Source organism: Paralichthys olivaceus, chromosome 15, assembly GCF_024713975.1.
Source record: "Paralichthys olivaceus isolate ysfri-2021 chromosome 15, ASM2471397v2, whole genome shotgun sequence".
Lineage (NCBI taxonomy): Eukaryota > Metazoa > Chordata > Actinopteri > Pleuronectiformes > Paralichthyidae > Paralichthys > Paralichthys olivaceus.
In genome coordinates this window covers 2,906,641-2,918,266 of record NC_091107.1, presented here as the reverse complement: position 1 = coordinate 2,918,266, position 11,626 = coordinate 2,906,641, and the positions used below count along the sequence as shown (strand labels likewise).

The 11,626-nt window shown below is 44.0% G+C and overlaps 1 protein-coding gene across 4 annotated transcripts in view; it reads left to right on the top strand.

Moving 5' to 3' along the window:
- The first annotated feature begins 2,406 nt into the window (after window positions 1–2,406).
- Window positions 2,407–11,626, top strand: part of dbn1 (drebrin 1) — a 47,192-nt gene continuing 37,972 nt past the window's right edge. For all 4 annotated transcript variants that reach the window (XM_069510369.1, XM_069510368.1, XM_069510367.1 and 1 more), the window contains exon 1: window positions 2,407–2,589. In XM_069510369.1, the coding sequence (XP_069366470.1) occupies window positions 2,507–2,589 (83 nt within the window). In that variant the 5' untranslated portion in view covers window positions 2,407–2,506. The remainder of the gene's footprint in view (window positions 2,590–11,626) is intronic.

Genomic DNA, 11,626 nt, shown 5'->3' with positions numbered 1-11,626 from the left:
GACAACGTAAACAAGAGAAAACCAACTGTTAAACCTCAAAAACCAATAAAACATGTTTTTGTTTGTTTTCATCTGACTTGATTTTTTCATCTCTTCACTGGACGATAAAAATCTCAGCGTGTCAGCGTGCAGACTTTTATTAATGCTGAGGCTCTGGCGCCCCCTGCAGGACGTACGTTCAACATCAAAACGCTTTGTTACAGTTTTCGTGTTAAACGCGTCAACGAGCTTCGAGTTATGTTTTCTCTTGTTTGGTGGGTGTGTCAGAGGTTTCGTCCAATCAGCAGCCACGTGCATCTGTGCCTCATCAGTGTATTTTATCTACCTCCGACATTTCCTGGTTTTAAGTTTTGTCACATTTTGTCCGAGAGAAAGTTAAATCAAACCGTATGAAAACTTCAGGGGGAAACAACATGTTCAACAACTCAAACCTCGTCCATCCCCATCACGAAGCACAACTTGGTTTGGTCTATTTCCTGTTCCTCTGTATTTAAACAGGCTCCACCCTCAAACACATCTTTTGGGTGTACCAGGTCCAAATGGAGATTGGGTGAGGGAAGCACTGAATTCGTAGAAAATCCTAGAATGTTTAATAGAATCATTTTTTTACCTTAATTTTCAGGACATTGATTATGAAAAATATCCTGTTTGACATTCTCTGATACACCAGGTGGCAGCGTGCATGTAACAGTCGGTTCAACAGTCAGCGAAAGAAATGTAAATGAGAAAGAAAGCCACATGTTTCAAACCAGGAAGAAGAAGTGAGGAAGTAAATCAGACACAAATAATAATGAGTTCATACAACTAATAATTAAAAAACCAGTTCAGTGTGAAAATGTAGAAATAAAGAAGATTCTGAATCCAAAAAGACGAATTGTGTTTGACTTCAGTAACTTAAAGCTCCAGTGTGTAAGATTCAGGTGAAAGGAAACTATTGGCAGAAATTTAATGTAGAATAATCCTCATGATGTTTTCACTAATTTGTTTCATCTAAATTGTATGAACTGTAGTTTTCTTTACCCCTGAAAAGACCCTTTATATTTAAATACTTTATATTCAAATACTTTATATTTACATCGAGGGGACCCTCTCTACGGAGGCCGCCATGTTTTTTACATTAGTCCAGACTGGACAAACTAAACACCTTTTGAGTTTTTATGAAAACTGAAGCTGCCACAGGTTCTTTATCATGTTTGGAAGGAGAGGGTGAGGTGAGGGGCGTTCAGCTGCAACATGACACTTTAACACTAGATATCACAAAATCCCACACACTGCACCTTTAAGGGAAAATAAGAAAATGTGATGATGACGAAACAGAGTGAAAACATGAACGTGAGTTAAATCTGTAAATCGACTCTGAGACAGTGAATTTTATTTTCAAATGTGTTTCCATGGATACGGCCATTACGTGATAATCTCTCCGACAGAGGAGCCGAAAGTTAATTATCTCTACAAATCTTTTTCAGCAGCTGATGAAGATGGACACAAACCAAATGTTGTGGTTTTTTGCTGCGTCACTGATGAAACATTGTGTTGAAGTAAAAAACTGCTGAGTCAGATGAACTAAGTGTTTTTTTTAGCTGCTGCTGATTCATGGTTTCTTCTTTACATCATCAACAGTGAATCGGCAGACGGTAATGAAGATGATGATGAAGATGTTTCCAGCTCAGTGTCATGATGTCACAGGTCAAACTCACTTTACGTTTTTATATCTGTCAAATTCAAATTTACTTTAAACTCATGTGACATCATCAGTTGGTGACTGTCGCACGTAAAACAAACAAATGAATTTTAGAATAAAAACTCTGAAGACGTAACAGAAAGTTAAACATGACTGTCACGAGAATATAAACTCACCATGGTCAAAACAAGACGTCTTCATATACAACATGTCTCCTCACATCTTCCACCATCACTGACAATAACTGTATAAATACTTCAAACTTGATGTTACTTCTCAGCAACGTAGTAAATCCTGTTGTGATGATGTGTTCAGTTCCATCATCATCTATTGTCCTTGTGTCCTCAGAGACGGATCCTCACATGTGACTCTGAGCTTCATTTACTGCTCATAAAGTTTGACTCTGGTTGAGTCAAGAACAGAAGACGTTGCTGCTTGTTAACATCGATGAGACAAATCAAATGTGATTTAATTAAAGTATTTTTTTAGGCTTTGATTCAAAGGAAACTCGACTATTGAACCATGACTATTTGAATTGTGGGATTTCATAATAAAATAAATAAAGTATAAATGATTGAAACGTCTTGAGTTTAGATTCAAAGTGTTTTCATCAGAATCATGACAGTATTTTTATATCTGGTTGGACCAGGAGCTTCAGGCGCTAGGACCCGTCAGCCTCTGGGATGAAGTCTTTGTCTCCTCCTCCTCCTCTCTGTCTCCCTCTGTCTCCCTCTCTCTCCCCCCTCACTCCTCCTCTCACTCCTCCTCCCTCGCTCCGTGTCTCTCTCCATCAGCAGAGGTCTGGATGTGTGCTCAGACTCCAACATGGCTGTGAATCTCGGCAAGAACAGACTGGCCCTGCTCACCTCCTACCAGGACGTCATCGACGAGACCTCCGACACCGACTGGTGAGTCTCTTCTCCGGCCTCGGCCTCCGCTCTGCTCCGCTCTGCCGCGGTGCGGAGCTGCTCCGTGGAGCCGCTGTTGTGCGGGTTTGTCCGGGCTGAGGATGCGCAGGACAGGGTGCACCTTCATCATCCTCATCTTCCTCATCTTCCTCATCGTCTTCATCACGCTCAGTTTGACTTTGTGTTTCAGAAGCTTCTGCATGAAACTGTTCCACTGAGTTTATGAAGCAGAAATCAGCTGCAGAGTCAGTGTGTGTGTGTGTGTGTGTGTGTGTGTGTGTGTGTGTGTGTGTGTGTGTGTGTGTGTGCGTGCACGCTGGACCAGTGATCGTGCACGCGGGTCCGGTGATCGTGCACGCGGGACCAATGGCCGTGCACGCGGAACTAGTGAGCGTGCACAGCAGAAATCTTTGTTTCCTCTGCAGCTGGAAGCAATTTCAGCCTTTTATGCAAAGCGATGCGGCTGCGCGTGCGTGTTCATGTGTGTGTGAGACTGTGAACGCGCCCGAGATGCATGAGGAGCATCCTCCCAAACCAGAGAGGGGCGAGGCCGGGTGGGGGGGAGGTGGGGAGGTGGGGGGGGAGGGGCAGGGGGCGTCTCTTTGTGGTGTTTCCTCACGTGGTGCAGGGGGCGGAAAAGAACGTTTACGTGAGAAATGATAATTCGTTAATAAAAATAAAAAAAAAAGGTCAGATAAGTTCATGAAGAATTTGTGTTTTCAAACGAAAGTTAGAGGTTGATTGATTTCTGTTCGTGAACACGATAAATCTCACGAAACACCTGTCGGGAATTTCTTCAAATTTCTGGATTTCTGGATGAATCGGTGAGATCGTCACAGTAAAAGCTCACGTTGACCTCATGAGTCTGGAAAAGATTACATGTCGACTGAAATCGCGCAAAATTGGGCGAAACGTATAATCGCAGGGCGGAAATCCTCGTGTGGTTAGGCCTCCGCGCTGGTAACAGTGTCCAGAGGCAATACGTCTTCAGGTTGTCCGTCCATCTCATTGTTGTGAACACAATATCTCCAGAAAACCTTGAGGGAAGATCTTCATATTTGTCACAAACATTCATTTGGATTCACGGATGAATTTATTATATTTTGGTGATGAAAGGGTCAAAGGTCAAGGTCGCGGTGACCTCACGAAACATGTCTTCTCTTGAACATAATATCTGCCTTGTGAGAATTTTTCAAATTGTGACCAGTTGTCACCTAAATGAACTGATTCAATTTCAGTGGTCGCAGGTGAAACTCAAAAGTGCACTGGTTTGTATAGAAATATATATAAATATAATATAGATGCTATGTTGCGCCTGAAGATTAGATAATGATTTGTGTAGTAAATCACTTCCCACACAGAAGCACATGAATTCAGCTCTGTGTCAAACAACCTGTGATTCCCAGATACTGGAGTTTTCACACCAGCATCTAAACCCAAGATGGAAATGTCATCGGTGATTTATGTGAAAAGAAAAAAGGTTTTACAGAACCAATAACCTGCTTTGGTTCTGCTGCCGCTTCTTCGTTTTTTTTCTGTGAAACTAAAAGAAGGAATTTATTTCTTGCAGTTTCACTTTAGGACTCAATGAAGCGTAAAAGTCATTGGAAGAAGGTTTATTTGACTTCGAGCAAGACCGAAGGTTTGAAGTTAAACTGTAACCTGTTGTCCTTGGTGGTGAGAAACCTGCGGTCACCGCTGCAGCAGAATAAACAACAGAAACCTCGTTTTTAACAAAAACACGCTGGATGATGTCATTAAATCCGTGTTTGACTAAGAGGAGAAGTTGTGTTGGGTTTGTAGCTCAGATTCCAGATCCTGTTTGTGGTCGGTCACCATCTTAACTATGAAACGTGAACCTGTGCCATCTGCTGACTCTCACTGGTCTGAATGAGGTCAGACTGGAACAAACACTGGTTCTGCTTTCAGTTTTACATCCACATTCTGTCTGTGGTTTGGACACAGTTTGATTTAATAACATCAGCATGAATAATGTTTTACCTTGAGCCAGTGGCCTGAGGAAAGTCTGCCACCAGGGGGCCCTCTGTCTCAGATATACTATTTAAACACGCTCTGATTTTATTGTTCCCAGTTTCTTCTTATTTCCCAAATAAGTCAAAGTTAGAATTCTTCTGTTTATGGACAAACAGACTTGTCAACAACCAACATTAACCAACCCCAGGTTAATGTTTCCCTTTTAATGGCGTCCACGTGTTTGTCCTGACGGAGCAGAGACGAGGCTCTGCCCCCGTTTTTCACACTCGATGGGGTTTGAACAAAGGCAGATACTTTTAAACACGGCTGACCCCAAACAACAGACCCCCCCCCCCCCCTGACCTACTCCATCGCTGTGACAGACGACACTTCTACGATGTTTGATTGATAGGAAACATTTAATCTGTGTTAATCTACGTCAGTGACAGTCTCGAGGTATCAGACGTCATGATTCGCTCAGTGAATCACACAGGTCCCGTGTTGAGCTCGTCAAAACCAATCAGGGATTTGTAGGATGATTCGTCCTCGGTTCTTCGTGGCAGCAGTGGAATCTCTGGCTCCCTCCCTCACCTGCGTTGCACGTGGACACGGCCGCCTCGTCCATCTCGGCCCTCCACTCGCCATTAGCTGTAAGTGGTTGAGAGCAGGCTGCCAGAAGTGAGGCGATAACGAGCAGGAAGGATCCAGATGACGGATGAGTCAGCCCTTTGTATTTCATGCCAGAGTCAAATTTGAAACTCGTCTCTGAGAGCAGGGAATCACGTTGTTTTAGCTTGTTTGAGGTTTGTTGTTTCGATTCAAGCTCCTAAACCAGCTGATGTGCTCGTCATGAGGTCACACAGGAAATCAAACATCATTCAAATGTATCCGTGTGTTATCAGGTGCTTCACTAAGTTCGTCGTATTCCTTCTTTACATGGAGTTCCACTTTGGACCGTCTAGCTTGCAGGCATTTTGTTGTCTAGTTAATGCTACAAGCTAACTGTAGCCTAACGTTTGGCGCTGTCGGAGCCATGTAGAGATTGTGTTGCCACCAGAGTGAAATTTAACGTCAACTAGACACGCGGAGATGTTTGCGTTGCCTGGAGGCAGAGCAGCTACTTCAGTTCAGAGCTCAGGAACAGAAATGAGTCTGTGGAGGAGGTTCTACCTGATTTCAGAACCAAACCCTGTTCATGAAGCCATGTTGGAATAATGGCAATAAAACCTTTCACATGCACAGAGGTGCACGCGGGAGACTTCACACACCAGTGATGTCTCCTGTGTTAAGATTCTGGAGACGTTTGAAGATCTGTTTGTTTCATCTGGTCCCTGAAGTGAAAAGGAAAAGAACACCGGCTCTTTCAGCCACAGAATGTCAGAATGCAGAGGAGGTGACGCTGCGAGCGATTCACTGTTATCCGATATCAAACAATCCGCAGACCTTCAGGAATGCTGAGCGCTCTGTAGCTGCTGCTGATTGGCCGGGGGGGGGCCACTGTCATATGACCCCTGACCCCCTCCAGCTGTTTGAGGAAGCCATTACCTGATGCGTCACCTCTGGCAGGAACACAAAAGAAGAAAATGGTGGTAAGAGGAGCCGAGCAGGAGGGTCGACGAACTCTGAGTCATGTTTCATTAATCGAGGCTCAGACAAAGTGACCTCCAGGACAGTTTGTTCATTTTCGTTCAGCCGCTCACGTTTCTCTACCTACAGTCGTTTGTTTACCTCTGGGAAATCTGTGTCCTCACTCAGGTCAGGATTCAAGGTCAGTTCCAGCAGAGACTCTGAAGAGACTCGAACCAACACTGAAATAAAAAACTGCTGGAAGTGTACTCAGGCATCACGCTGCTCTTTTTAAAAATACGTGAATAAATGAATATTTTGTGAGGATGAAAACAAGTTGTTATCTTGTACTTTGACCTTTTCTAGTCAATCAGTAGTTAACGCTTGTTCACTTAACCACCAACAGGATCTGAGCCACAACTAAGTAGTTTTTACCTGGAATTGACTTAATCAAACCTTAACCAGTGATGAAAAACACTCTGAAGTGTTGCACTGAAAATAAAATCAGCTCACTCACAAGATTCCTCAAGAAAAAATGAGAAGAATTTGAGTGACCCAGCGGCGGAAGGTACGACTCAGCCTTCGAAAAACAATCCTACGAGGTCTGATGTGTTTGACGGAGCTGATGGTGAATTAACAAGAGAATCAATCAGACCAACTTCAGAATCCGTGTTTACAAGAATCTCCAGACAATGATACGTTATTAAAAGACTGCGTCTTCATCGAGAGGCGTGTCTGTGGCAAACAAAGATCATCGTTGTTTGAACAAATGAATGAACACACAAATACTTCAACTGAAAAAAAATACGCATCACTTTATTTTATCACGTCTTGTAAAATCGTCCTGGTCGGATTCACAGTTTATTGTGAGATGAAAATGTCTGAAGCCTCCGACAGGCTGCACTGATTATTCTGTCTGTCGTAGACTTGTTGGTGCCAGCGAGAGACGAACCTTATTATTAATGGACTGAAGAGACACACACACACACACAGACACACACACACACACACACACACACACACACACACACACAGGGTCAGCTCCATGTATAATGACAGATTCTCCTTCAGTGTCCTTGTTCTCAGGGTCAAGATACAAACAGACCAGTCAGATGTGTCCATGTTTGACCTCTGACCTCTTCAACGTGTCCTCTCTGTCTCTCGTCCCATCGTCCTCTGCAGGTTTTCTCATTTAATTCCACTGACGGTGATGAAACTGTTGGAAGCAGCTCGTGTTGTGATTCTCAGGCTCTCAGATGAATTCAGATCAGGGTCAGTGGAGCCTCGTGTAAAACAGCTTCTTACCTTCATCACTGTGAGACGCAGCTGACACCGTGTCCCTGAACGATTCCCGACCCGTCGTACTTTATCCTACATTTCTCGCCTCCGCACTTCAAGCCACAATTTGTCTTTTTCAGAAATCTTCTGGTTAAGAGCCATTTTTGCAATTATTTATTTTTTTCATCAATAAATCTGTGATTTGTTCTTATTTTTAAAACCTGAAGTTCCTCCACACTCTCTTCGGTGTCACTATTTTACGTTTTCTAGTTTCCTCAGTTTCGAAGCAAAACAACTTATCGGCTTTCTTTACTGATGTGTCAGGAGGTCAAGCTGGTGGAGACCGCCCTCTACTGGTTCATGAGGAAAACTACTTTGCTTCTACTCTTTACACGTTTTGAGTGAACGTACGGATTACGGATAAAAAGGTGATAGTTCTATTATGATGTTATGTTCAAATGAACACACACCAAGTCGATTCAATTTGCAAACACAAACGCAGATACCGATAAATCAGTCGGAGTCTTCTCCAAACTAATTTGCATGTTGAGATACGAGTGGGAGTGGATACAGCGCTACGTGGTTGCTACGTAGAGACGCAGAACAAACTGTGGGTCGTGTCGGACCTGCAGCTTCATTAAAGCCTCCTGCCGCTCTCGGGGGCCGGAGGGTGTTTCTGACCTCAGATGAAAACCGTTCGAGATGATGAGTTCAACGCACCGTGTCAGAATGACTCGCCTCGGGCCGTGGTTCTGTTTGTGTTGTGCAGTGAGGAGCCGTGCACAGATGCAGCTGCTGGTGGCTGGAAAGGAAATTTTCTCTCCAGAGATTGTTGATGGTCCAGTTTGAATTTATTCTGTGTTCTGTAGCGGAGTCAGATTTGTCTGTGACGGTGGCGAACGTGTCAGGATGTTTACAAAGTGACGTCAGCTGTTAGCGGCGTCGCCTCGTGTGCTCGTACAACTGAAGGTCAGTGTTTTTCTGTCCTCTGGTGTCCTCCCTGCTGAGCTCCTCTCCTCTGTGTCACCAGCCGACCTCTGTCATTATTTATTTAGACGTTCTGCGAGAACAACAACATGCAAATCTCCACAGGACACTTTCTCCTGGATGAGGTCGATATTCATGCTTCTAAATGAAACATCTCAAAAGCCATAAGATAGATTTCAGTTATATTTGTGAGACCCTCTGAATATTCACCATAGCGCCACCATCAGGTTATTGACCTGTAAGTGGAGCTGGGCAGTTACACAGTATTAATACTTAAATGAATATAATCTTCATCAGGAGTATTCAGAAGAACGTCTTTAAGTGGATGTGCATTTGACTAAAGTAACAGTATGCAAACATTTTCGCAGACTTTCCGAGTTGTTGTTCCGACGTGTGCTGTTAACGTGAATATTCCCACTTGAACGAAGAGTGCAAACAGAAGTCTTATTATCCAGATAAAACAGGAAGTTGTCACACATTCCGGGCCTGAGGGAGGAAATAGTTAACGACACACGAGTCGATGGAGCCGCTCAGGAAGCCTCTGGTTCGTTGAATGAACGTTGCTCAGTCGGTTTTGATAAAAACGTTGAGTCAGTGAAGTGAAACTGTCAGGCCGAGTGTCAGGCCGTCATTCTGGTGGCGAGGTCAAAGGTTGTCAGCTGAGCGCCGCGGTACAAGAGGGAGGCTGCAGTCGTAACCTTGGTGCTTTTCAGATTTTCTCCTCTTCTGTGTGAATCACTTGCTCTCTGGCCTCACACTTTCACGGCAGGAGCCAGAGAAGAAGATTAAATTGGCCAGAAAAGAGAAGCCTGTATTTTTAGCTTGGCTCTCTCGCTCACCGAGCTCGTCTCTGAGGAGTTGAGCGGCGAGTTGGGTTCGTTGTGTGAGATTTGAATGTGTCAGTTACAGAAACAAGGATCGACTCGTCGTCTCTCCGTAGACTCGTGATTTCTCGGAGCGAGCTGAAGCAGAGACGACATCCCAAAAGAGGGAAGCCAAATCATTTTGATCGCCCCCTGGTGACGGATCTAATTTGGCTCATTAAACCCGTCTTCTCCATGTTAGCAGACGGGACATTCGTGGGGGGGGGAATGTAAATGTGCAGATGTGGACGGAGATTATTTCTGATGAGCAGCTTAAACACATGTCGAGCATTAAATACATTTTTTTAAATGTGTGTGTGTGTGTGTGTGTGTGTGAGCTCTATAGTAAGTCGAGCGTCTCTTTTCCTCAGACTCTCGGCTGCTGAATAAAAGACTGAAGTGCTGATGAGTGGGATTGATCTTTCTTCAGTTTTCTCACCTGCTCTTTTCGTTCTCTCTCGATGTGTCTCATCACTACAGATGTTGACAGCTGTGATTGTAACCGTGGCAACTGCTCGTTCATATACAAACCAAAGATTCAGTCGTCGTGAAGGAAACCAGACAGGACAGAGACTGAAGCTGCTTTCAGACATGTTGTGAAGTCAGTGTGTGTGAAGCAGCAGCAGCAGCAGATCGTCGACTCGTTCACAGCAACAGGAACATGTGGGGGGCATTCGTGCAAGGGGGTGGAGCCTGTAGAGCAGCAGGAGGCGGGACATGACGTCTAAATTGTGCTGTGGAAAGATCAGTGTTGTTGTTTACAGCTCGTCCACACCGGCGTCGGCCCTCATCACCAAAACATCTGGAACCTCCTCGTCTTTCCAAGTAGACGTCTTCGTCTTCTACGTGTACGGCTCCTCTTCTTCATCCTGAGAGATTCGTGTTCTCCCAGTTTCACGTCCGTCACGTGTTAGAAACCTCATCAACACGCCCACTCGCCTTGTTTTTAACCTTTTAACACCACTTTGTTCTTTTTCTTTTATGGAATAAAAACCCTTCAGACCTGAAGTCGCTCTGACTGGATTCACATTGGAAGCGGTTCTCAGTCTCAATTCTCAGTAACGGGGCCACTTTCCTGTGATGGTTATTTAAACCAGTTGACCTTTGGACTTAATGGAGTTTAACTGAAGCTGCATGTCGGGACGTTGACCTCCGCACTGATCGCTCTGAAAAACCACTGCTGCCATTAAAAGGTTGATTTTTGACATATTGACAACTATTTTGTGCCGTTTAGAAAAGAAAAGGTTATCAATCACATATATTTAGATTTTTCTTTGTGAGGGTCTCGACACAGATGTTTAACTGTAGGCAGCAGTTTGTATGTTGTTCTTCCACCTCCTCTTCATCACTCCCCACGTCCTCCTCACCCCTGCTGCACTTCTGCCTTCTCCAAGCTCCTTTAAACCGTGTTTAGACGCTGCAGATCGTCTCACTCGGTCTCTGTGTAAACTGAGGGACGGAGCGACGGCGGACAGTGTTTGTCCTGTGTGGACGTCTGAGTCACAACAACACTGCCGGGGAGCATGAAAGGGCGAGAGACATAGACAGACAGTGAGAGAATGTGTGTCGTCAGCCGCTGGGGTCGGAACTGTGTTGTTTAAGGAAAGTTCCACACTGACAAACAAAGGTTGTGTGAATTCTTCTCTGCTCATCACAGTTCGCTTGAGAGCTAAAAGAGTCCCAGTGTTGGTGACGAGAGCTGTGACACTCAAACCATCAGCAGGATTTAAAATATCCTCATCTGAGAACAACTCACGTTAAAATATTGTTGGATGACTGTTTCTTACATTCTGGTCTATTTGGTGTTTTGGTGGTAATGCAGATAAAACTGTGCTCACCTCCACCAAGGCTAGGGCCCCTATCTCCTCCTGTTTAGAGAAGGTTAACCAAAATAAATTGGTTGATTAGTTTTTGTATAATTCTGCTAAATAAAAACGCAGATGGAAACAACCCCCTTGGCTGAGGTTGTAATAATATGAAGTGGTTTGGATGGATGGAAAAAAATTGTCTGTTGTCTTTTTTCTGAATGGTCCAATTAAGATAAACAAGAAATCACTCGTGTTCTAGATTTTTTTTTAATGTTGCACCAAATATCAGCCCCCATAAAAGTATTTTAATATTTCAGTGAATGAAACTCAATGTTCTGAAGGTTAAGAACAAACCACTCAAGTCAGGTTTTTTTTTTTTTTGTTATTAGCTGTAATAATGAATTTGACTGAAGCCCGAGGCTCAAACAGGAATCAGTTCATTGTGAAGAGTGAACCTCAGAGATTATTTATTTCTTTGTGAAACAGCTTCTAAATACACAAGTGAACCGAACACGACGGAGAAGTAAAAGCAGGAGTGCAGACAGTGATGGGGGAGGGTGT